The 27,902-nt window shown below is 34.6% G+C and overlaps 1 protein-coding gene across 2 annotated transcripts in view; it reads left to right on the top strand.

Moving 5' to 3' along the window:
* The window catches only part of ZNF385D (zinc finger protein 385D), a 150,001-nt gene that overhangs the window by 41,749 nt on the left and 80,350 nt on the right, over positions 1–27,902 (top strand). Inside the window, exons 3-4 of one of the 2 annotated variants that reach the window (XM_026050788.1) lie at positions 19,844–19,906; positions 21,824–21,934. In XM_026050788.1, the coding sequence (XP_025906573.1) occupies positions 19,844–19,906; positions 21,824–21,934 (174 nt within the window). The remainder of the gene's footprint in view (positions 1–19,843; positions 19,907–21,823; positions 21,935–27,902) is intronic. The other variant, XM_026050789.1, reaches the window with a different exon arrangement.

The raw sequence follows: 27,902 nt of genomic DNA, 5'->3' as shown, positions 1-27,902 counted from the left end.
TGTAACTTAGTTGCTAATCATATCTGATTTTTGTTGCCCTCACTTTCTACTGACTCTTCCTTACTTAAATGGTTAATAAAGGAACTATTTTGAATATATTCAGATCTGGCTAATCCATCTTTAGGGAATGATTTAAACATCAAAGAATGCCCTTAAGTATATTTATCTATGAAGATAAATGGTCTAATCCAATTGTGTCTTTGGATTAAGACTTAAATTCAGATGCATGCATTTTAAAAAGGAAGATGGTGGTTTAAAGCTACATTTCTGTTTAATCTCAACTTAATTTTAGAAATAACTGTCAGTTACAGTGCTGTAGACTCCCTGGCTTGTGTTTGAAAAGACACAGATTTGATGTGGAGAGGGGGAAGAAACTAATAATCATCATTTTCATTGTTAGAAGCTTGTGATCATTAAGTGGACTTACTATTGTGATAATACCAATGAAAAAAAATCAGTACTGAGAAATAGGTTGTTTACCTATATTAGCATGGCCTTAGATACCTAATTTCAGGCTATTCCAATATAAAAAGCCTTGTGTTGACTAGAGAGGTGGTATAATGTCCCTCTCTGGAGATACACAGAAGTTCACTGGAGAGTAAAAAGGCCAAAGCTGTGAGTTGTTGCTGCACATAGACATGCAAAGTTGAAGCAGAAGACATCTAGAACCCAAGTTATTCTCTGAATTCTAAAGGCGTATAGTAAACCAGACAGAATAAGACTATTGTATTTAGAGGAGATAAGAAATGATGACGGGGGTTGGCAGAGAGACAAAACAGGAAGAATTCTGTCCAGGCTGAAAACGTACTAAATTTTCCACTTCAAGGGAAGCAGCATTGGTAGATAAAAGTGTTATAGCAACAAGCTAGCTATCAAGTGCATGGTTTTTATTTATTTCTTTGTTTTGTTATTTTTTCTTCCTTCAGACCTTGCTAAATTACAGGAATCAAACAGAAAGGGTAAAGGACAAAATTAGAAATGAGGAAGCTGTAAGAAAAATATTGTGTTATAAGACAAATCTATCGTTAAGAAGTGACTTGGATCCTTACATTCCTAGTATTTTATTGCAGAGAACCAAAATAAGCTCATAGTTTGCTCATAGTTTGTGTGGAGTTGCATCCAACTATGTAAAAGTGAATGTGGGAGGAATATGAGTAGGGGGTAAAGAAGGGTGTCAAGCATACGAGTTAAAAGTGTAACTTACCATAATGCCTCCTGTCCAATGGCTATGAGATAAAGTGGTGAGTCTTAGAGATCTACTAATTGTAGACTAATTCTGTTTAGAGCTTAGTTATTAAGCCTATTCAAAACTTGTTGGGATGGTATCTCTATGATGTTATAACAAAAGGGACACCGAAGCACAGATGGAAATTGTTATTTTAAATTAAACTGTGACATCATTCTCTACTGGATATTTTCAAATTGTCTTTTCGTAAAGAGTAGGTAACTTTTTAATGCATTGAAGTTTTATATCTGCCTCCAGTTAAGGAACAGTTGTTCCCAGGTGTTTGGTGCTTTGAAAGCAAAAGACATTAATACTACTTATATATACTATTTCAAACTTCACACAGTTGCTTGAGCAGAACATATGCTGGTTGAGTGCTTCAATTAGACAGTGCAATGCTCATTTTGGAAAATTTGTACTGTGAGGGAGAAGCTCACAATTAGTGTTTAGAGTTTGCTCTGCATTCTGCTTGCCAGAACATCTGCTGGAAAACTGTGTTCTTTTGACATTGCATGAAATTAAATCCCTTTGATTAAATTTTTCCTGCAGTTTAATGACACTACTGTTGAAATTCAGGAATTTGTGTTGTATGTGTATATATATGTGCATGCACTATTATTATTTTTCTCAGTAGGCAAATCAAGATGTGAACTTGTCATCGATTACAAACTATTCCAGTTTGACAGTGTTATCTACTCATTGTAAAGTGCTAACTCAGACAGTCCTCCCAGTAGYGAGCACTGAATTGAGGAATAAAATCACTGACACAAAGGTTAATGTATTAAGGCAAAGGTCACTACAGTGGGCACTGCCTAGATCCCTTTTTTTTTTTTTTTCCAGATATCCACACACATACAAGGTTTACAATTTATCATGATGTTTCACATGTCCACAAATTGAAAGAATATGCTATGTTTAATCCTTTCATAGGTTTGCAGTGGAGATACTTGCTTTTTATTTGATTCCTCTGTTGGTACAGTGAAAGAAGCATGACAAGGACTACAGAACACTCACACTTTCAAAATATTAGCTGATAATATTAGAGATGGAGGTAAACTGGTCAACTTCTCTATGTTGGTCTGCAAGACTTGCTCGTTGCAAACAAGACCTAATTTCTGAACAGTTTGAAGTCTTCAAAATATTATTCTTAACATCTTGTGGGCCTACATATACTCATTTTCTTTTAAGAAGGTTGACTCTTTTTAGAAAGTTGAGATGCAAAGATGTTGGTATTTACATGAAGTCCTACAAGTGAATAAAGAAGAGATTTATTTTAATTCTAAACTCTGTTATACCACTCTACTGCACTCTCAGCGATGGCATGAGGTAGCTGCCTTTCTCACCAAACTGTGATATTTTCAGCAAAGCTTTGAAAAAATACCATTGTCAAACTTTCAAATTTAATACCTATTATCTTAGCTACATTAAGCTGACTATCTCCATTGCTCAGGGACACCAGATTTTCTTATGCAACTCAGATATGCTTAATATTTTAAATATGTGAACTGTGTCTTTCTGAGTCATTTCCAAATACTAATATTGGATGTAACTACTTAGATTTCTGCTTGCTGGATTTTAATTTGAAAAGATGCACAGCATCTTTTTACAAATAACTTCTTGATTAATATATTCATGGAGAAGGGACAGAAGGGAGACTTGATAGGATATTTCGCTGAAATTATTTGTGGGATTCTGTGTTAGTTATAACATTACAGGATGTTCCTCTGTGCCAATTATAGGTTCTTAGTATTGCTATTGCCTCAATTAGAGGATGCATCTTTTTTAAAATAAGACTTTGTTAAATGCTTTTAATGGTTATGTTTAACAAGAATAGATATACTTAAAGGAAAGAAATATTATATATTAATCAACTTTTTCTTTTAAAAAAGACTAATAAATTCTATTTACAACTCCAAAATATTTCTGGAGTTTAGGTGGGGGTATCATTACTTAGTTAGCCATTCTAGCTGAGTTTTAAACTCAACTCTTTTCATAAAAAACACTTACCACAAGAAAATTATTTAATTATTAGTATAAAAAGCTATTTAAATAGATATTTTAACCTTTTATTGTGCTGAAATGGGACCTTCAGCATGCTGTATTTTGTCTTTGACCTATGATCATGTGTCTGATGTAGCATGCAAGTCCTTGAGGCAAGGACCATATCTTATTTGTAATATATATTGACTGAATCCATCTGCTCTTCTTAGGTTTATGTTCAGACTCGTGTATTCTGTAAGAGCCAAAAAGTTTGATGGTCTCCTGACCTTAATTCAGATATTGTGTCCATCAGTTCATGTGGAATGAATTTGAATCTAAGGTAGTTTGATTTGTTTTATATCTATTTGACTTAAAAATTTCCTCCACTTCTTTCATATAGGAATAAATGCAGGCATTGCTGGATGACAAAAGAGCATGCAAACTAGTTTATCACTGAGTTTTCTCCTTGCCAATTAGGTCACCTAAGTGAGAAAGAATAAAGTGCATGTTTTAAATTTTTCACTAGGAATAATCTAGACAAAGTGATTGTGATGAAAGCCTCTCTGGAAAAGGGGTAAATTGCAAGAAATGGTATAGAGAATAGTTGGCAGAAAGAATGAAAAAAACAAAAAGGCAATTCTCACCCTCAGGCAAATGTTCCACTTCCTCCGAGAACATTAAAAAATAAAAACCAAAGTTTTTGTATCCATCTCTGTATTTGTTATTGTGTATGCAAGGTTCTATACCTGTAAGCCATATATTCCTCCAGTAGTTTAACTTCTACATTATGTCTTTGCATTTATGAATGTCATAGCAGAATACTAATTTTCTCTCTTATTAACTCTAGCAATATGTCATTACATGCCATCATTCAGTTCTTCCTGGATCATCTGAAAGATTCCTTATCACTAGTGTCAGTGATGTGACAGAATGTCCCTGTGTGATTCAAGTTCTCTATCTAGTAGGGACAAGTTCAGGATGTGTAAAACCTCCTGAATCCTGCCAGAGTTTGGCATCCTCTTTTGAGAAACAGCAGGGAGAGGGATGAATACTAAGACTGAGCTTCTAGTTATTAGGATTAGAGAGTTAGAAATGATAGGAAGAGTTCCTCATCCTCAGAACTATCATGCTTTTACGCTGACATACCTTGGACCTCTTCAGTCACTTATTCCCTGTGAATCAATGACTTAATGGGCTACCTGCTGCTGGAGGAGGATAGGGGCACTTGCCTTGATTTCTGTAGGAACGATTGGTCTCCCATGGTAGCAAAATTGGGCTTGTGTCATTCAGCAGTACATGCTGTACAGCAAAACAGAGGAAATGTCAGCAGGAATTGTCACTATTTAAACCATATTTTAAATTCAGTGGACTGTATGCTGTTTTCACTTCCTTCCGGGTAAGTGTTCACTGACAAAGTGGTATCAGCAAGTGAAGTTTGCTTTATTGTCACTTAAATGTGATAATTTGTCAACTATTCCTTTTAGTAAAACATTTTAATAGAAACCACCTGAAATGAATCACACATGCTTTGGAACAAGTATTTTTACATATAGCTGTTAAAAAGCTGTATTATTTTAATATTCATAATATTATTGTTATCAAGACTATACACATGTAAGATTACCTATGAATAGGTATTGAAGAAAACAAAAAAGGGCATATACCTTATCAGTTGTAATAATGCTAAGGATATGTAGGGGCAAAGTGAATGAGCTTGTCACGGGAAATATTGATGATCCTGTTACCATCTCAGTTAGCAAACTTTTTTTTTTTTTTTTTTTTTTTTTGGCAGGACAGAATCTAAGACCGAAAGAATGTTAAGCTATTAAATATCCCCGACAACAGAGAAAGTGAGTGAATGGGGAGCAGGTACTTAGATATAGATGCAATGGAAGGGGGAGCATAGGAGGAAAGCCACTCTCTCCTGGCCCTCTCTTCTTATACACTGCTTCTCAGCAGGCACTTGGTCTTCCTGAGGATAACAGAGGTGAGAGTAAGAGCTAGTTGTGCAGATCTTGGGTAGGCTTAACCCTTCCTTTGCCATGTTGTGGATCTGGTGGCAAAAGGGGATTCCTCTGATGAACAGGAACCATTTGAGGTACCTTCATCAACTGGTGGTGCTTTCTAGCGATGGTAGTCTTCCCTATGCACAGTCTAAAAGAGCAATAGTAGCAATGAGATGTAGTTTGTTCATTTGGACTTTTGATATCCACCCAGAGAGAAGTACAAAAGGAGAAGCTTGTCACCTCAGAGGTGTATTCATAAAAGAGGGGCAATTGTGACTGTCCCCAGGCCATGTTTGAGACTGCAGTGAGTCTGAGGTAGAGGGAATTGCAGGAAATGGGGAGTCTCATGTCTTGCGAGAAGTATTCATATGGGAGTTAAGGGGAGAGAGATATCTTGTCCTTGTGCCACCACAGTAGTCATTGACATTTATATGGTGGAAGTACTTCAGTGGGACAAATTTTCACCCTATGTAATCCCATGCTTAGCTTCAACAGTCCTGAGCTACTAACCTAATTATAGCAAAGTTATTTATTGAGCAAATTCATTATTGAATTGTAAAATCCAATGTAGTAAGAGTTTGCTGCTTTTGCAACAGTATATTTTTTGTACCATTTTACAGTGAACTTTATTTATTTTGATAAATGCAGAATAGCTGTAGGCACTTTTTCATGGTATAGTCTGTAAATTGATAATGCCTTACTTCATATTAATGTGTTTAAAAATCAAATGTTTATGACAAAATTTCTAGGACCATGAAGTCCTAAAGTCCTTTGGAAGTGACTTTACTGTTTCACATAGGTTAAAAAGTGGTTTATATATTACATATTAAGTACAGTGGATATTTATAGGTAGACCAGTGTGGCAACAAACAGATAAGGTAAGTAAAAATGGCAAAAAAACTTATCAACAACCTAAAAACTTATTTGTAGCTCTGTGTGTATTGCAGGATTGACATCACTTTGTCTAGCTCTTGACAGAGTTCTCTGTGAGAGAGCAGTGCTCAGATAAAGCACCAAGGGATAGGATTTTACATTGCTATGAATTCAGTATGAACTTTAGGCCCTAATTCTTCAAAGCATTTAAGCATAAATTTGCACATCAAAGGTATGCACAATGACCTGATTCCAGCAACCTCTGGTGAACATAGCGCATTGGTTATGTATTGCAATGACTAAAACAAAGAACTCCACTGTACAAAATAGTCAGTCCAGCTCTCTCGCTAACATAATTTTTATTATTAAAAAAGAAATTAAAATGTATCGTCATATCATTTTCTTACTTGTTTCCTTTTGCATTACAAAAATAGAAAATTATCTTCAACATGATGTTTAAAGATACTTTTAAATGCTGGGGAACTTTTTAGGGTAAATGAATTCTCTTCCTAATAAGACTTAAAAAACTTTTTTTCTGTACAGTTCAGAGCAAAAGCAAATAGTTCCAGATGGTTATAAATTCCTGAACAAAGGGGTCAGAGTGGGAAAACCTGCCAAAATCTTCAGTATAGCAGAACTCTACACCCTGTCTATCTGACGCACAAACATGGAAAGCATCAGTGAAAAGCTGTAACATATTTTTAATTGTAAATGTTCTTAATCATCAGAAGCATCAATTTAAAAAAAAAAAAAAGATACAACTTTAAATCATACATGTAATATTTCAAACTATAAATGTATAAAACAGTAGAATGAACAAAGTGAGTACCTCAGCATTTACTACATTGCAGTCAGATCCATACTGGCAGAGTTTATCTGTTATCTCTTTCAATTCCCTCAGAAAAATGAAATTATGTATTTCTCTTCATGCTCTCAGAGAAGAAAAAATCTCTAGGGCAGTTATATCATTGGTATTTGATTTTTTTGGTCCCTTCCTTCTCCTCCCTGCAGTCTTACCAACATTTGTAAATCAATGTTTATTTCTATCAATCTTCTGTCATTGTGCTTAAAATTCTACAGTTCAGGCAAGTAATACTGTATGTGACTGTATTTTCTTTTGGGAGATCATGGTGGAGTGACAAAGGGAGGAAATGAGATTTACAGTACAGCATATTAGAGTACTTGCTTATTCCTAAAGCACTTGAATGGAACTCTTACCACAACATATTTTCATAGCAGTATAATTAACTTTCTCAAGAGGTCATGGTCTTTTTTCGCTATGTGGTAAATTATGCTAAGTCTCTGTGAGTTAATTAAAAAACTTATCTGTTAATTGTCTACAGTATGTGCAAATAGTTATTCATGTAAATTCTGAAGTTAGTTTTCTTTTTATCATTGGCATCTTGCTGGCTAATTCAGAAAAAAATGCACTAACATACTAAATTTTGCTTTACAAATTTAATTGGAAAGCAATAAGTGGTGATTAGTGTCAGTTAACATGTTTGTATTATAAACTTAAAATTCATTGTGTTAGACTGACATTGGGAAGAAGACTGAAAATGAGTGGAATGCCTTTAGAAATAGTCTGACTTATAAGCACCAGGAATAGTAATCTTACCATTTTTTTCTGTTTACTGTTTGATTCTTATATATCAATTTGTATATATTGTAAATTGTATACCAATATAAGTTGGCAGAGTCTGGGAAAAATAAAATCATCTTCTAATTCTGTTATGATTATTTGGGATAATATTGTTATCAATGATCTGCGGTATTAACTCTAACCTGTCTTTTTTAGTACAGCTTGAACACAATTAACATTCTTCTTCTAGCACTTTAAGTAACCCTAAATGTCTTGATACTGATTTAGAACTACTAATTACTTCTACTTTACTGTAGAAAGCTTTCAGATGCAACAATCACTGTCAGAGTTTGGTCCAAGAACTTGCTTATGGGTGTGAGTGTTTGTATGTGTCTTTTTTTTTTTTTTATTTTTCAAAAGAAGTGAGGCATGTAATCTGTCCAGAAAAGGAAAGCTCTGGTTTTCATTATCAGAATTATTCTCTGTTGAAAGCACTTGGTATGTGAAGTGATGGTGCATAAATTCACAGGCAAGAAGATAAGGAGGATTTGAAAAAGGACCCTGAAGAGTAATGCATCTCTTTTTGCATCATAAAGGCAAAATCAGAGGAGAGCCAAATTAAGATTGTGCTGAACGTTTGATAGGAATGCTTTTAAAACTAATGCAGGAACTGAATGCATAAAAGCAGTAATCAAGTTGGAAGTCATGTATTGAAAGTAGCAAATGTGCTGCATTATCCACAAAGATAACACACTGTGTTCATTTTTCTTCATAGCTAATTTACCTACCAGCTTTTTATTGTTTCTCCTGCTCAGTCCTTCCATTATTAGCTGAAGTCGACATTTTCCACAAAAGTTCATCCTTGCGAGTAATAATTTGCTGCCATATAAAATAAATGACAACATAAAAGATTTTACTGATTGCAGTGCCAGTTGGCACTTTCTCGTTCTCTGTTGAAATGAGCACAACACATTGCCTATTAGAGTGGCACAACTACCCTGTGACCGTGCTGCGTGTGGCGAGTTTTAACATTATTGCATCTGTATGTGTTTTTTCCCTCATAAATTATTCTTTACAGAAGAATGTTAATTAGTAACTGATAGATATAAAGATTGCCAGGGCCAGGCCATTAATTCCATTTACCTTAATAGCACTTAGATCTTAGCTTGCAGTACAGCTGTATTCGGACTGGAATATAAATGTAATTTTTTGCATCATTAACTAGCCTGATTAATCTTAGACAGCAAAAGCATAATTATAGAAACATGGAACTTGCAATATGCCAGTTTAAAGTTGTAGCTTTGCTCTTTTATAGTTACATCATTGTAAACAACATTGGTTTTGAGACTTCAGATGGAGAAACAGTTTTTCTCCCTTTCCTTATAATTAACTCATGCCTTGTATTAGTCATTTCTCATTTCTGTGTCTTTTTTTTTTTTTTCCTAAAGCGTGCCTGCCTAACATGTTTTGCTTTTGACTGGTGCAATTACTGGATATTTGCATAGTAATTGACCACCATTAACAATTCATTCTGTTCAAAGAGAAATAATGAAAGCTCATGTAGTATATGTCTGATTTCTGTGGAGGCTCCGTTGAGGAGAAACTTATTGCCAGGAGATGTCATTGTGATTTTCACATTACAATCATCACATATGCCCTGGTTAGAAGCCTAATAAACAATTCAGCATTTGGATGAAATGAGAACATGCATTCACATGTCAGCCTCAGGTAAGAACAGATCTGATTGCTGGTCTTGTAGCAAGCAGCCAGGAAATGGTGTATTCTACCTGAGTTCACATTTAATGTTAACAGCAGTGGGTATTAACTGAGCTGCCAGGTATCTTAAAAGCTTTTGCCAGATTTGTGTTTGAATTGTTTTTTATTTGTTTCTGATCAGCAATAATAATATAACACTAGACTGATGGTGTGGATTTGTGTATGTATTGTTTTAGTGAGACAAACCCCCACACTTAAGGAGGATAATGGGATAATGCTATTCAGCAGGTTAGATTTCTTATTGCAGTTAAGGCAGACAGGAAGTGACAGGAAAAAACATACAAACAGAATTTTCCCAGGTAACGTCATTTTTATCATCATATGTCAGATATAAAAGTAAAAGCAGTTACTTGAAAGATGATGTTTCAGAAATGCAATATGTAAATAGTTAAAGGCTGGTTCTCAAGATCATCCAGCACAATTCCTAGCTTTTTCAGGTTCAGTCAAACCTTCTATGCTGCAACATGCTGTGTGATTTCTCACATAGACTGTGTACTAAACATTTTCTGAAGGAGTAAATAAGGGGAAGGTATTTTTAGTGATTAATTCATACTGGTAATCACAGCACAGATTTCTTTATGCTAACCATAGTTTTGCATATGTGGAAGGATCTGAGCAACTGCATGTCATATCATGAAGGAAAGTGGAAATGGTAGGGGAAAGGGAAGAGATAGGAAAATGAGTGAAAAAGAAATGGTAGGGGAGTAGGGGAAGGTAAAGTGAAAAGCAAGGGATAAAGGAAAGAGAAAGGGAAAGGTGTAGGGAACAGAAAGAAGAGTAGAAGGAAGTTTGGAGCATTGAAGTTTGTAGTGTGTGTGTGTGTGTGTTTGTGTAATTTTAGACATCCTATCCCTTATTCCATCTGTCTCCTAAAAGCTTCCAAGGTAAGGACTTTCCTCACTCTAGGTAGGAAACTCTAGAAGCAACAGCAGCAGCTACTGTGAATGGCAGTGAGTGGATAGCCAAGTGCCCTGCCCTGAGGTAGGAAGAAAGGGTTGGTGGAGAAGGTGCTGGGTTTCACTCCACACTCAGGCACAGACCTCTTCTGTGTCCTTGAACCGTGATGTACTCTCCATTCTCATCTGTAAAACAGGGATAATATTTCCTGGCCTTTTAAGTGTGTCACAAAGATCCTGGTCATTAATGATTAATCTGGGTACATGTTATGTAAGTGTTAGATCTGGACATAATCGTCCAAGGGGAGATCCAAGGTCACTTATTCCATCAGAGTTTTGAGATAAGCCAGAATAAGTACTAGTGAGTGGGGTTCATCTTGGATACAATTTTGGTATAAAGCTAAAAGAGGAGAAGTAGTAGGAGAAAAGATAACATTTTAATTTATGATGTTGTTATAATCACAGACATTTCCATGAGTGAGAAATAAAAACAATATCTCACTAATGACAGCCCTACAGATATCTAAGCAGATAGACAGGAAAACAAAACAAAACCAAAAGAATCCTTGCTGGGGAATAACTGCACTTTTTATTTCTTTCTTTTCTCAAAATTCTTAAACAAGTTGCTCCTATTTTATCAGGTCCCTCTTACCTATTCTGTCATGGAGATACCTCTGAGACGGGCCTTTTACTATAACAGTAAAGACAAGGCAATGGTATACATATTCATCAAATTATATATAAAAGACAAATTCCTCAAAATAAACCAGAGTAGGGCCATTTCCACATCCTGAAATTTCCTTTCTGTAAAGATATGCTAATAGATGTCATTCAAGTATTTGACTTTCAAGTAACAACCAGATAGTATAAAGGTAATACATGGTCTGCCTTCACACGCATAGGTCCTTGCGTGAGGTACTCCAAACACAGATCATCTTGTATCAGTTACACCTGTGCTGTCTAGTGTTAAGGCATAAGGCTATATGAATGGGAACATAAGTGGATTTGCCAAAACTTCTACTATACCTCAGTTTTGATATGCTAATTACCTGCCTGTAAGAGATCTTCTAAAGCACTATGAGATACTCAGATGAGACTTCCTATTCTGATTAAGTTCATAATAATACGTGAAATCCTTTTCAGCCTGATTAATTCACAAAACTCAGTGACACCTGAGCTTCACTCTAAGGTTAAGGAGGAGTTGTTTTGCCCTTGTACCCAGCTTCAGGTAAGCTGAGGAGATGAAAGAACCTTAGAGCTGGCTTGCCAGCAGTAGCTCAACATCTGTCTTCCTTTTTTACAGATTCACAGAATGGTTGAGTTTGGAACGGACCTCTAGAGATCACCTAGTGCAACCTCCCTGCTCAAGCAGGCACACCTAGAGCATGTGGCACAGGGTGGCATCCAGGCGGATTTTGAAGATCTCCAGAGAAGGAGACTCTAAAACCTCTCTGAGCAGTCTGTTCCTGTGCTCATATTTTTGTCATACTTATGGTTCCCATATATACATATTATTTCATTGGGGTTTCACACAAAGCAGTGGAAACATTTTGCGCCACAGTCCTTAACCAATTAATGCACCTTTGTTTATCTTCTGAGTTTCAGCATTCATATATTACTATTATAGTTGGTGCTGATCTGGATAAGGGCATCCATTTTGAATTTCTTTAATCTACAATCACTCAAAGACCAAAATGAGTATGACATAACTCTTGACAATAAAAAAAAAAGAAAAAAAAAGTAAAAAATGAGATAAGTTCAAGTCAAATTACTTAATTACTTGTGTAGAGATAAACCATGTCACTGTCATGATGGTCAAGAAATCCTCCTGTGTATTTCCTCTTGCAAATTCTCATTATAGTTTTCCTAATACAAAACAAAAGTAATTGGCATAGTGCTAACAACCAAAAGCCTCTGTTATGTGCATATTTTTGACTGTCTAGAGAAATTAGTAATTATTTATAGTAATGGACTCTTGGAAGGAGTAGAAATTACTATGCTAGACCCGAGTAAGATTTCCTAGCTTTTTGTGTTTGTGTTTTTGAATGCAGAAACATAACATTAGGTTTCCTTTCCTTCCTCTGCTTCTGTTAGTTCTGTTTTGATTTGCCAAAAGCTCAAGAGGCGAGGTCAGAACTGCCCTGGTAATACTTTTTTGTCAAGTTTTGATTTTGACGCATCATTCAGATAATTCATTTACTACTTTATTTTTAAAAAAAAGCATGACAATATGCACTGTTAATTCTCCATCTTTTACCAAATTATGTGAAAATATGGTGAGAATTATTTATTACGTCACCTTCCAGAGATAGATGGGAAGGAAATAAGGTACTGTAAGAAATGAACAAGCTGTAAGTGTATTTTGCACAGCTGTTTAGGGCACTTAGGAGCACACAAATGATCCAGTCATGAAGACTGGCAGGAGGCAGAGAAAAAATTCAGTAGCAGTCACTAGAGAATTACTCAAAAGGCAGAAACACAATGTGAAAGTAGAAATGGAAACACCAGTGAAGGAGTAAGTTGGTTAATGATGTTATCTCCGTTAGTACTGAATTCTTGTCTGTCTTCTCTCTTTTTTTTTTTTTTTTTTTTTNTTTTTTTTTTTTTTTCTCTTATCTCAAAAGAATCTAAAGCAGAAACCAGATTGGTCATATTTTAACCTTTTGAAATGCAAACTAGCAAAGAATTAGAGCTTCCAACCTGTTTCTCTGATCTGCTTAGGAGGCTGTTCTGCTTAGTTCCAATGGACTTCTGGTGCTGCTAATGCATGTGTAGCTATTAAGTACAAGAAGGATTATTTTCATTACTATCTAAGTTCAAAACATTATAAAATGAGAATGTGACAGTTTTTCATGTCTTTAATTTTCAATGGCTGTGTTTTAGCCTTTGCTTCATGCATAATATTTGCTCAGTATGAATAACCTCTTACCCCTCACAAAAGGTTAAAGAGATTCTGTCCCCATAATGTTATTTGCTTTGCATGTGAGAGACATCTCACATGAGATATCTCAGATTCCCTTTTAGTTTCCTGCAGGGTGTGTACTGTAACTTCTTCCAGAGTTAAAATTTAGCTCAATTTTGAAAATAGATTTTAAAATGTTATTGAAATTCTATGCAAGCATAGACTGGAAAGAGTAATGATGTCTGAAGCATCTTTGTCTGGAGCTGGGCTTTTTCAGGTGGGAAAGAATATGTTCAAGTTATAATTACATTCTACAGATTTGTTTTTAATGTTTTCTTTAGAGACACTGGAACAAACATGGTAAATAATTATATTAAAAACAGCCTAAATAAGCATAGCACCAGGATCAGGAAGGTTGAATTGCAAAATTGCTTTTCTCTCCTTAAACACAGCGTTAGGCACTCATTTCTCTGAAAAACAAGTAATAGATTGTAGTGGCCACTTTGAACTCATGTATTTGTGAGGAATTCTCCTTTCAGAAACCAATTTTGTAGAAGTGAATCAAGTCCTTCTCTGCCAGTTCTCTGTCTGGCACACATCCTGCTTTTGTTTTTGTTGTGATTAAAAAGACACACTGTTATTAAATACCAATGGTAACACTTTGTCCAGTTTTCTGAAATTCATTCACATATGAATGACCCTGTTCGGAATTTATTGTGTAACCCTCATTATGTCTGCCAACCTTTTGTTCTGAGCTCTTTTCTTAGGCACCACACATAAAAATACCCGTAGCTTTTTTGTGTTCTTTCTCTCATAAATTTATTTTTTCCTTTTCTCAACTGAAGCTGAGAAAGCAAATGGTATATGTGAAACTTAGGTTTTTATCTTTACTGCTATGTGCAGAGAGAGTATAAATTTTTCTCTTGTTTTAAAAAGCTGTTATATATTTAATAATATTTTTAACCTTTGCCACTGCTCAAACAAGGCTCACCTTTTTGCTGTATCACTTTTGTAATGCGTACCAGAAATGGAGTGCATTTTTATTCTGCTTTCAAGATGATTTTTTCCATGCTACTCTGTTCTCATGCTGCAGTCATAGCACTGAGCATTGCCTACTGGATAATTGAGCAACATGACAAACATGCTACACTTGGGTCTCCCACATCTTCAGTTCTTTGGGAGAATTTTCTAGATTTGGTGCAATTTTGTATATCCTTTGCATAATCACTAAGGAATAATCATAATTTTGTAACTCAGAAGGTTATTATCCATGGTGTATTTGCTCTGTTTGCTGGAGAAATAGGAAAACGTGTTTTCAATCAGATGGGACTGAGGAAAAAGAAAGGGCCATTCTATGCCAGAAAAACAGTTGAATACCACCCTGGAGAGTTCTGTGTTTTCATTTGGTGGGAGACAAGTCACTTAGCCCAGACTTTTTACAGATGACTTTATGGATTGTGCAATTAACTTAGTGAAATAAGACTACGTTTAAATTGTGTAGCTTCATAGATGAATCTAAAGTCAGCAACTGTGTGTTGAACATAAAAAAGGCCAAATAATAGTAAGATGTATTAAATGGGGTAGCTGAAACTAAGGTATGTCTTTGTCCATCTTCCCTGTGCCACAGCTTGCAATTTACTTAACAAAAAAAAACCCAAAAAACAAACAAACAAAAATAAAACCATTTTATCTAACAAAAAAAGTTTTGAAAATAAATTAATTATGCTTGTGAAATACCCACATCCTGTGTCAGTAAAGACTGTAGTGAATAAACTGATAATTCTCATTGAGAGCAGGATTCAAGTTTTATATAGTCAATGGTTTAGTACTATTTATTGAACTAGATAGAAAAACAAAACACAGAGCAGTTGTTCATAAAGTGAATGCTGTCCATTTTGTGGACAGAATAAAGCAAAATCTTAAAAGTATCTGAACATATTTTGAAAATGTATATTTGTAAAGATGTTAAATTAAGGCTTATGGGTACTTCATATCTTTGAAGGGCTTGTTTGTAACCTTACCTTTCTTTTAGCACTGTGTGTTTCTGCATTTAGCCTACATATGCATACATATACAGATTTGTTCCAGTTTGACAGTCTTTCACATGTTGTTTAGTGTGCTTGATTAGCATAATCACTGTGTGATTATTTCTAACTAGCCTAAGCATATGCAAATTCTTGTCTTCTGACTGACAACCATTATTAGACAATCAGAGTGTAAGGATTTGCATCATCTCTATGTGGTTACTGAATTTCTACAATACCACTGCAACTGCAAATCCTTTTGCTCAGACTGGTTTCTGTATATTCAGGCAATTTGCCAGAAAAGCTGCTGCCGCCTCAGCATCTGACTACCAAGCAGAAAAGCCCAGAAGAAAAAAAAAATAAAGAAAAGGAAAGGAAAGCAAGAAAGCAATATTAGAATCATGTTCAGCCAGATGATAGTCAAGTAGTCAAGTACAACAATTAAATAAGTTTAATCTAAAGAAAAAACTTTATACTTTTATAAGGTTTCAGCAAGAGAATAGAAAGACAGCTTTGGGAATTCATTCTAAGTACTATTCAAATTACATAATCAGGTTACATGACATTAGATTTTTTTTTTTTGTAAAAAGCTATTCTTCTGAAAATATTGCACATTCTTGTAGATTTTTAGGTATCTTTTATGAATTGGTTTATATTTAGCTGCATTCAATTCCACTTTTCAAGTTTTTCACTTTAATGTACAAGAGAAGTGTCAAATTAGTGGTACCCTGTTTCATCAATAGGAGCAGAAGTGGTAGACACTAAAAAACAAATGAATGCTGAATTCAATTCACTGCATAATTATTCATCATAATTACTAGAGCAAAACAGAATAAATTAACTGTAAATAGATGAACCATGCATGGTAGCACATCTAGAACATATATTTTAACCATTTGACATCATATTATTTTACTTGTGCAAAGATCATAGCAGCAAAATAGTAATCAAAATAAAATAGAACAATGAAGATGTTCCACTATTTTGGAGTGGAAGCTGATTCCTATCAATTCTTTTGAATTGTATTCTTTGATTAGTTTAAATTTCATATTTGTGGATTATTGTGTTGTTAGAGAAGGATGTGGACAGTTCACCCTAACTATGGGATCCATTTCTGATTTTGGGATATATTTCTCATGGAAATACATTATTTCAAATATGTTTACATTAAAATCACCGAGGTGTGGTTGAATTGTTTTGCTTCTGTCCAGGACACCAGTATATTATGAATGCATCATGTAGATTGTAAGCTGTAGTTCTAAAAAGGCTCATATCTGCTATGTGTTGCACATTTCAAACATGCACAGTAAATAGACTTCAAAGAATTTTGACATGCATATGTACACATAAGTCAATTGCAATATGTGATACCCAGTAAATCTAATACATTCTGGAAGTTTTAGACCTGTCACATGTATTTTTGTCCTGCTTGTATATGTTGTTGCAGTAAAATACTCAGCACCTACTGGAAGAGCAGACCTACCACCCAGGTGCACAGTGCTCGTAATATCCATGCTAGCTATTTACCAGTTCTCTGAAACATCAAAGTTATTGCATAAATAATAATAATAATACTGCAACTGTACATTTGAGCAGTGCAATTGCATGAGAAATTACTGTGAATTCTTTATTTACTGTGAGCAGAGAGGTTCTGCTCAGTTTTCATGAGGTGCTTCTCAACTGTAAATACTCAAATTCTGTCCAGAGAAACTTTCAGAATCTGCTTCTGTTGGTAAGTCAGCAATGCAGTGGGCAGTTTTATGTTTTAATTCTTCAGTCAGTCATGCAGATTTAAGAATGGATTAAGTTCATCACTAAATGTAAAGGTTGGAAAATGTGTTAGAGTTTTATTCTCTTGCAAAGTATTGTATATACATGATTGGCACAGGATTTACATAGTTTCTAACATTCTTTAGTTTCACTGGTGTTTGGTAAGAGAATGCATGAAGTAAGTCCCTACTGAGTTTTTTTATTTCCTATGAATTTTATGATTAATATCTGCACATAGGAGTCAACTCACATGTGGAGATTTTAATGTCTTGTCTGCAAGTGTACTAATACAACTGTGTTTTTTTATACCTGCAGTTAAATGTGTATATAAAACTGTAGACATATGGTAAAAAAAAAAAAAAAAAAAAAAGGTGTTCATAAAATCAGTTATTTTCATTGTGTGATTATATTGCATTGACATTTGAATCTCTTAGACGTTCTAAAAGATGTTGATATCTGTATCATTGAATTCACTTTCCTATTCCAGTAATAGAGGTCAGTCTTTTTATGGGTAGTTGTTTCACTATGCAATTGTGAATTACCACAAACACAATATATAGCAAATATTTCTTAACAGCTTTGATGACCTGCTTTGTATTTCTGCTGAGTATTGGACCACAGTGATTGGATTCAGCCTTTTGCAGCTCATTTCTATGTCTTAGTAAAAGTACTTACTGTTTCGGACCTAACATACATCCTGAACAGGCTTTGCGTATCCACCTTTACCTTCATCTTCTAATTTTTACATTTAGAGGTTAGTGCAATTCAGATATATACACACATATATATAGTGAAGAGATAGGTGTTTGAATTTCAGTTTCATTTAAAAAAAAAAAAAAAAAAAAAAAAGAAGGAGTCCTAGCACAGAGAAGCATACCTGGGAATTATCTGTGGCAATGACATCAAATTACATTTCTCAAGAATCAAGTTGCTTTGTAGGGGTATTTTCCAGCCCAGGTTCTGTCTGCTGCAGATATTTACTTAAAACTCACATGGAGAACTGAGTCCAGAAGGCCTTAAAAGATAGCAGCTCTGATTTAGGGCAAGTTACACAGGCTAATATGGGATTCCCTGGGTAAAGTTCTCAGTGATTCTGCAGTAGCTATTCCATTAATTCAGGATCGGCAAAGTACGGAAACTCTTACTCTCGATGATATCCTCAAGAAGTAATAAGAATACAGTCAACATGATTGGACTAACAATGCTGAATATATTAAATAAATAAACAAAAGCAAACAGAAGTGGTAGGGTCTAAGCTAAGAAAACAAAATGATATGGTCAAGTTCTGCCATGCCTTCAGTTCTATTGTCAGTTCCTGTGGGATATTGCAGGTTTAACATGGAGATCTTGGAAAGGAAATACAATATTTGATCAAAAAGAGTCATGTTGTCTTGAGATGAAAATGGAATAATTAAAAAACACACAATATTTGATCAAAAAGAGTCATGTTGTCTTGAGATGAAAATGGAATAATTAAAAAACACACAAAGTTATTGTTGTTAATTTTATGCACTGAAAACAAATCTGGAACTAATTGAAATGTGAAACCTTCCTCTTTAGCTTCAGTGCCCAATGTTGAGGCTTGTAGTAAACCTTGAGCTGTCTCTGGACTGGCTACAAATGTGACATAGCCTTTTTGTGTATATAGCAAATAATAAGTACTGGCTGATAGGAAGGCAAAAGGTAGTGAGCATATCAGACATAGGGCAACTGGTCTCCTCTGTTCTGTAACTTGCAGTGCAAATGAGCTGGCATAGGGAGTAAAAAAGGCATCTTGCAAACCTTGCTTTTCTGCTTCTGCACAGCTTTGGCAGCTGAATCATGCTTCATGTGAATTGCAAACCTCTCTTTCCTTCACTGTAAATGGGAGTAAATTAAATCAATTACATCTAAGACATAAAATGAAAACCTGGCTATTGTAATGCAGCAGTAATAACAACCAAAAAGCAGATTTTATCAGTTTATCATGATCATTTGTATTTTGAAAGAAAATACCATTTATGCAATTTGAAGTAGAGTTTATGTGTGTAATTAATGACATTCAGTGAACCTAAAAGTACTTGGAGATTCTGCTAAGTATCTCAGTGCTCACTGATTATCTCAGCTATATGATATTATTCCCCTCTTTATACTTCTCTGCAATCCTTGCTCTCTATTTCCTTCGCAATCAGCTGCTTCTCTTTATTCCTCTGACTCTCAGCAGGATTCCCCTCCATCTTCCAGTGTCTGTGAGATCTGATTGCTTATCATGTTGCACTTACGTATAATGTTACCTCTTTAATTTCCTGCATAAAACTTCTGGTGGCTTATCTGGTGCTTTTGAATGCTTATATGTAATTTATGGATTGAGGGTTTTTTTTCTAAATAGTATCTCTAGGAAAAATAATAATGCCAAGTACCACTCTAGCACTTTTAGTCACTTTTCTCCTCCAGCTTTATTARTGTCTGGCTTTATGGAACTGAATTTGGATTCTTACCATTTTTTATTTGTTTATTTATTTTACATTTGAATTAGTTTTTTCAATTAACTTGAAGGCTCTGCAGAACACCATTTCTTCTAAAGCCACAAACACAGATGATCCAGTTCTCTGTAAGGCCATACTCTGTAGTAAGATGTCTAGAAGTCCTCTTTAAAAAGGGAAAGGCAAACATACAGATGGTTCTCTGTATAGGGAGAGAAAACCTGTAGAAAGATTTAGAAAGAAACCACATATCTTTCATGAGACCAAAATAAATGTGAATACAAAATAAGTTGTTCCGCACCCTAAGAATTTTTGTAAATATGTAAAATTATTTGCCTTATTCTCAGCACGCGAGCATCAGTTCCATTATAATCCAAGCTGAATTTGAAGCAGGGATCCTTACTGTGAAGGTGAGTGAATGCAACTCTCAAAAGTTAGTTACTTCAGTCAGCACTTTATATGTCTATTTCTTTGCATTGGCACTTCCAATTAGAACAGTGATTTTAAATGAACAGTACCTTGCTGATAACCCCCAGCATGTTGATATCAGCCATCATTCATTGCATAAGCGCAAGAACTATAGTAAACAGTTCTAGATTACCTGTTTGTGGTAAATATTACCCTTTATTATTTTGTATAGTCAAAGGGTCAGTACATTAGGAGAAAAATGGTGGCAGAGGAGCAGGAAAAAGAAAGCTGGAAAAAAGAGGAAAATGTTGGAATTAAAACTTATGGCTAGGTCAAGGAAAAAAATGTTCCTTTTTTTTCTTTTTTTTTCAATTTGTTCATTTTTTAAACATGGTAAAAATATCAGTAATCTACTAGGATATGGTAATACATATTGGAATATGTGAAGGAGGCAAAACTGCAGATAGGAGCCACTTCCAAGATTTCCTTAAATGTAAAGGAAAGAAACATATTATGACAGTGTAAGCATGACGTGAACTTTTAGTATATCACATTCTAAGTAGTCTAAACCTATGTATGAATTATTATGGAACAGTTTAACAGTTTAAAATGAATTCTTCAGCTGTGTGGGATTAATGCTTTTTTGTGCTGGTGATTGTGAAAATGTATAAGGTATCTGATTTTTGCAGTAAAATCAAAGAGGATGTTCAAAGAGAACATTTCTTCAAAAACTTTCTCTAACACTCTTCCATATTGCATGCTCTTTTTTTTTTTTATTTTAACTGATCTGAATTTCTTTCTAAATAAATGATTTTAAGATCATGACCTATTTCACATCTGACACTGAACASCTGTCGTGATGGAATATTTCTGTAGCTAGTTTCTAGATGCTCTGCAATAGGAAGCCATGACTATCTATTGTTACAGCTTGAATCATTGATTACTCTGAGAAAAAGCTCTGATTCTTTATTTATTAAATAACCCTTTCATAACTAATTAGAAAGAAAAGAATCATAGGGATATGAGCTTAGATATTTTTTTCTCCAAGCATATACAATTATATGGTTTACCATTGCATAGTTACTTTGACTTCATCAAATTTTCTGAATTTTAACAGTACTCTTCAAAGACAAAACCAATCAGTGACATAGCCAAGTTATTATAACACTGTTATTGTAAAAAAGAAAAAGCAAGAAAAAACAGGACTCTGACTAGCAGACACTGACGGGTTAGTTTTTTAGTAGTGGTTTGTTTAGAGTGATGCTCTTTAAGAGAGTTGAAATTCATCTTTAAACTAGGATTTATTAAGAATAAAGATCTTCTAAATAACCAAGAAATAACTTCCAGATACTGATGGAAGATTTAGATTTCTCTTAGGTTTGGAGGAGTTGCTTCGTACACAAAGTTATTTTATTGAATTCAACAAATCCCAGGATATAATCTTTTCTTTTTTTTTTTCATAAAATTAGGGTATTGTGTGTTATACTGATATTATTTGTATATAGTGTTCTTTCACATAGTGATCAATTCTTTTCTTGGGCATTTTATTTAGATGTTTCTACTTTATTTAGAAGAGCTTACTCATGTATAACCTAAAAATATAAATTAGTGTTTTTGCGAGTAATTTTATTCAGTGTCTACAGCTTTTAGATTCTTCAGTAAAGGGAGATTGGTACATGTAAAACTAATTAAAAGATATGCATTTAAATATAGCTAATGATGTTCCTCTTTGTTCCTTTTTACTTTTCCGTTTTATTAAAAAAGCATAAAGTACTATATTTTTAAAGAAGATTTATAGTTTATTGTAGCATTGAATATGGTCTGACATGATGTAGATTATCTCTTATTACATGCTACATAGACAGCATACAGTGGAACAGCAAATGCTTTTATTTCTTTCTTTTCTTTTCTCTTTACAGATGGACCCAATTCAAAAAGCTGTAATAAATCATACATTTGGGGTTCCTCTTCCTCATCGAAGAAAGCAAATCATATCATGCAACATTTGCCAGCTGAGATTTAATTCTGATGTAAGTCTATCATTTAATATCAGATTAGAAATGTGTATTTATCTTCTAGTATGCACAATAATTTGCATAAATTGAACGTAATGAAACATCATGATTCTAGTTTGTGGCTCAGGAGATGAAAAGGCTATAGGGTGCTGCAAATAAACAAAATTATTCGGTAATTTTTATATCCCAGACCAGATTTTCCCTCTAGATAGCCCTGTAAGGCCATCAACTTCAGCTATGTTGAACAGAGGGTAAATCAGCAAATGGATTCATCCATTTCTGCTAATAAGGATAAACTTTGCAGGGTCCTAATTTCTCTACTGATCCTGGTTATGTTTGCCTCCCTTCTTCTCCTGTATATTGTTTTAAGTTATAATCCTTCTAAAGGTGCTTTCCTTTTTTTTATACCCTTTGGCAATATCTTTGCTTATCCATAATTGTAGAAAATAAATAACATATAGCAGATGATCTATGCTATTTTTCTTCTACCTTGCACTCTTTCACTCCAAAGAATTTAGAGCAAACTGAAATGGAGAGATGGTCTCTAATATGGAGAGGAGACCTCCCACTCAATAGCTATACTAAAGAATAATGTGCTATGCTGCCCCTTGCCAAAGAATACCTGTTCTCTCCCATAAAGGCTTTTCAGTGTTTTTCTCCTGTATTTCCTTCTCTAGTAGTGTTATTAATACAAACAAAACTTGGCACACTGCAATATATTGACTTCTGAGAGTCTGTGCAGTAAGTTTTGTGACCTGTGTCTTTCTGGTGCAAAGTTATTTACCCCTTAAATGTCTTTCAGTTATTGCTTTTTCACTACCCTTTACATGGAAATCTTGTGTGTCAAACCAAAAATATTTGAATGAAGTGTGAGGTCCAACCCAGAAATGTCCACAAAGTTTCTTCCTAGTGGTAGTAATATGAAGAAGAGAAAGAAGTCTTGTTTGCTATCACTTCATTGTGGACAGCTATTTATAAACTGTTAACCAACCTGTTTTAGTTTATCAATTGCTTACTGAAGTTATTAATTTATCAAAAACCTAAACTGATCCCTGATGCCTTCTATAAAGGATTGGCCATCTCTGAATTAAAATAATGCTTTTCATTTCCATCAGCTTCTTTTACTGCTTAGAAAGAATTTTAACAACATACTGGTCATGATTACCAGACCTGACAGCATCAAATATGTACTTTCATTGGTAACTGCAGATTTTCTACTTCATGAACTGAATGGACACCTTCCTTTTACAACATCTACTTCATTATTATACAGTGATGCTAAGAAGGATGATAGGATAATATGCCACATGGAGCTATCATGTCCCCCATGGATAAAAATGAGAGTCTGGTCAAATTAGGCTCTTCTGTTAAGGAACTAGATTCTAGAATCCAAGACTGTGGATACCAAGCCATTCACAGGAGAGGATTATAACAAACTGCAGCTTAAGGGAAGATGGAAACTTTGGGGCAGCAGCAGATCAGGTTGGCTGAGCTGCCTGTCTGATCTTTCAGGATTTTCAGCTTCATCTAAGGAAAAAGTCATGCTGAAACAAACACAGTATATATCTACAAGAGATGTCAAACACCTTAGTATTATGTACAAAAGTGAAACACCTTTCAAAGAGGGAATATTATTTAATAGTCTGCAAAAAGATTCAGACAAAAGAGAGGTTGAATACAACATTAAACTTAGTCATTAACAGATACACATCTCAGATGATAGATATACAGGATGGAAAATTTCCCAACTAAGGGGAACTAGTCAAATGCCTAGAGGCAGAGGGAATCCAGAGCAAAGTGTTTGTAATTAAAAATCTTCTATAGAGAAGCAAACAATATATCACTGGACACTCATACAACTAACTCAGGTCAGTGGTATGCAATGATAGTCTTCCAAAGAAGAGAGAGTAGGAAACAATGATGATTTTCAGAGTTGCCTACAGCTTCAAGTAAACTAGTCTCAGAAGAAACCTGTTCATTTAGATTGTTCACAGCAAACTCCTGGAAGAAAATCTGCTAAGCATATATTTAGTCATCTCTTCACACCTTGATGTGTTAGAGGCTTAAGCTCCAGTTCTGCCACTCTGTTCAGTCGAAGGTTGAACTGATGATCCTTTCAAAGCAGCTTAATAGCACTAGAGAGACTTACATTCTTTCTGAATATAATTTTTTTTCTTCTTTTAATATTAAACTAACTTTTAAAGCTCCCACAGTATTTCTGATTGGTGGACAAATTATATTCTAAATGATGTCTAGTGGTTGACCTGGGACAGCTTACTCTTCCCCTATTCTTTTCTAAGCAGAAGAAATTGGTGGTCCTCTCTTCTCACTCCAGTGAATGACGTTACTACCCTTATACTCCATTAAGGCTTTTAAAGAAACGCATCCCATACTAAGTAGCCAGTGTTTCCTGGCTAAAGTTATTTAGTTTATGATAACTGTACTGTGTGAGTGGCAAGCTCACACATACTGTTAATTTTGCTTTAATTTTGATGAAAAAAAATTCACTTGCTTAATATTCCTACCTTACATTTCCACTACATTTTGTTGAACATAATTTAATGTCATAAGAATAATAAATGGCTTTTCTGCACAAAAAACTACAGCTTTGTGGCTTTTCTACTGGTGCATCTTTATTTTTAGATACTAGAGATAGGATTTATCAGATAGTAATGAATAGAAATTCCATTTACCTACTGCATGACAGCATTATGAAAATGTTTACAATAAAACTGGTCTGTAGTTTTTTTTCATTTTTGTAGCAAATACAGAATTTTCTTTGCTTTGATACAGATTGCTTTCAGTGCAGAAGAGCTTTTTTTTTCTGGTTACATGGTATCAAAATTATGTTTCAAAGAAAAATGAGAAAAGGCAGTACAATAGTCTAAAATCATTTGGCTTCTTTCTAAAAGAGTTATCCATAAATCTTCTTGACAGCTGTGTGTTCGGTGTTTCTTGTTAAAATAAATCTTTTCATACAAGGGAAGGAAGGAATGAGCAAGTAACCAAAAGCTGTCCATGCTGAGAAATAAACATTAGAACAGAAAAAGTAGGTTTTGGTGGCCTGTTTTTAGCAGTGAACTTTGTTAATTTTATAATTATTATTTGTATTGACAGAGTTCAGTGTATGGAATTTCTATTAATATTGTGCATCCAGTACAGGGCAAACCAGTTAGGTATATGTTTAGCTGCAAGTCTGTGTGTTGCCATTTAGATTTTGCCAGCTGCTAAGTGCTACTGGGCCAATTCAGAAGATGTGAAATACCTACATTTGTAGCATTTGAAAACATTAAACATCTGTTAAAGTACCCTGCAGAATGAAGTCCAACTGACTTCAGAAGGACAAGTCATGTGCTTACAGATATATGAGTATATGAGTAAAGTCTTTGCTAAAACTCACTGAAAAAAATAAAGAATGCTGATTGGAGGAAAAAAAAAATTACTGTGTTTTCTTTTTATATACCTGTTTGGAACTTGCCATTCCACTTTGCCAGACTTTCTAATTTCATGGTTTCTTCTAGGCAGCAACAGTCCATGTCGTCCAAGTCAATGCTTGCAGAGGGGTTCTCTTACTTTTCTCTCTTGTTGAATGTAGATGTCTGAAGGATTTGCCTTTTGTGAAAGTTTGGGCAGGGGGTTGATGTTTGATGTGCTCGCAGGACTTGAATTCCATTCTGATGCACTGTAAGAGGTTTTTTCCAAATGTTCTAGCCAGAAATAATTGTTTGACTTAAATAGCAACAGTAGCACCGTTCTGAAAATCATGCAATGAATGGTCTTCAGTGTGTCCTTATTCATTTTGTTTTAACCTTGTTTGCTCTGCCCTTATATAGCAAACATGACCTTTGAATTGATACACAAGTCAGCAGTACAAAGTCATAAGAATTCAAAAGGTTCTGTGCTAGTAAAAGAATATTCAAGGCTTTATGATATATAAGGGTGCAACATTGCTGCATAGTATTGTACTACATTGTGACTTTTTTGGGGAAAGTAGCATGACCAGAGGACTTATAGAATGTTTAGGTTATGCTTGGTATGTAGAACAAATGGTTAGAGTATCAATTTGCAAGTACCTGCGTGGATAACACGATGATAAGAAACAGCCAACATGAATTTGTCAAGAACAAATCATGTTAAACCAATCTAATCTTCTCCTTTGACAGGGAAATTGGCCTAATAGATAGTAGGAAATAAGGAGGTGTGATATATTTTGGCTTTAATAAGAGCTGATACAGTCCTATGTGACAGCCTTATAAAGAAAGTAGGGAAATATGGTTCAGATTAAATCTTTAAAAGCTGGTTGCACAACAGACTGAAAAACTGTATTCGAAGTAGTTTCTGGTGGTTTGTTGTCAAAACAAAAGATTGCTACAAGTCAGGATCCACTTCTGTGTCTGGTACTGCTTTGAATTTTCGTTAACAACAGATGTGACAGAATCAAGAATGCACATACTAGATTTGTGGATGGCACCACGGTGAGGAATGACAAGTACTTTAAAGTACAGGATTGTAATATAAAGTGATCTTCATCAGCTGAACAAAAATAATCTGGAATTCAAATTAATGCAATACATACAAACATAAAACTACTGTGCTTAGTTTGGAAAAATCAAATGTACAGGTAGTAAAACGATAAATATTTGGCTTAATGGGCAAAGAGAAATTATAGCAAATCATAATCTGGATATAAGTCAAGAATATGTCTAATTGGGGAAGATATAGGAAAAATAAAAATAAATCAAGTCAAACTAATCCTATGCTTTTGTTTTTCCTTGAGAGTGTTACATGTGACAATAGGTAGGTAAGCAGTCTTCATCACTTGAAATTAGTAATGCCTTACATGAGGAGCTATTTACAGTAGTCTCATCAAACTTTTGTAAAAACTTCAGAAACTTCAGAAGAGATCAACAAGAATTACAAAACATTTAAAAATATCACTCGGTTGAGCAGAGCAGAAAAGACTGCATGGATATGAAGTGAAAAAGACAAGGAAAATATAGTGAGTATTCAATACATGAAAGGGACTTACTAAGGGCACAGTGATCAACTGATCTTTGTATTTGGTTTCAGTACAAGAAATTGTTTAATTCGCTTCAAGAAATGTTTTGTTGGGATATTCAATGAAACAGAGAATAAGGTTTGAAATTATGGAATGAAATATGTGGAGACAGATGAACTCCCTGTCAGTGGAGGGTCTAAACAAGTTAGACACCCCACTGTGAGATTTGTTAGCATGCGCTCAGTGCTGTCCTGGAGCTGAGAGGCAGATTAGATGACCTATTGCTTTACAAATTTCAAAATTGTTTCTCTGGTTTTGAAGAGATCGTAGAGACTTCATTTTTTGATCTGCAACATGTGATGGACAGACTATGGACTGTTCAAAAGTTAGTCCATTAACAATCAGGAAAACCTGATAGAGGTAATTAGAGGTAATTGAGGTAATTTAGAATTTCGCCTTCCTAATTTCAACTCCACTATTTTTCAACTTTCTCTTCAGAGATATGTCTAAATGGTATTTGAAGCCATGTATAATATTTCCCTTAGTCACTTTTCTCTTTGCAATTGTAACCACGTGTTTCTATTCTGTATATATTTAAAATGTGCCTCCTATTCTGGGTTTAGCCTTGGAATTAACCTAATACAGATTCAAAACCCTTTTTTGGTGTAAATGCAAGGAGTTCTGCTTGTGTTACAGCAAACACATTCCTTACTCAACTGCTGCTGCTATTGCTAGCCATCAAATTTCTTTATCTACTGTCTCAGGGCAATTTTTCCTTGAATCTTTATATATGGATAAATCTATGAGTTCATCATCCTGCTTCTATAAGAGGACTCGTCTATGCAAACTCCTAGGAATTACCAGCATCCCTTTGAAGCTGGTGTTATTCTGTGAGGATATAGCATTAACTTTTATCTCTCCCATAATAAATATTGTTGCAAAATTAATGACTTCAACACACACTGTCTCTTTCTAGTGATGCAC

Source organism: Nothoprocta perdicaria, unplaced genomic scaffold (assembly GCF_003342845.1).
Source record: "Nothoprocta perdicaria isolate Ctin4 unplaced genomic scaffold, notPer1 scaffold_70, whole genome shotgun sequence".
Taxonomy (NCBI): Eukaryota; Metazoa; Chordata; class Aves; order Tinamiformes; family Tinamidae; genus Nothoprocta; species Nothoprocta perdicaria.
The sequence above is the reverse complement of the archived record's forward strand: the minus strand, read 5'-3'. Positions and strand labels throughout refer to the sequence as shown.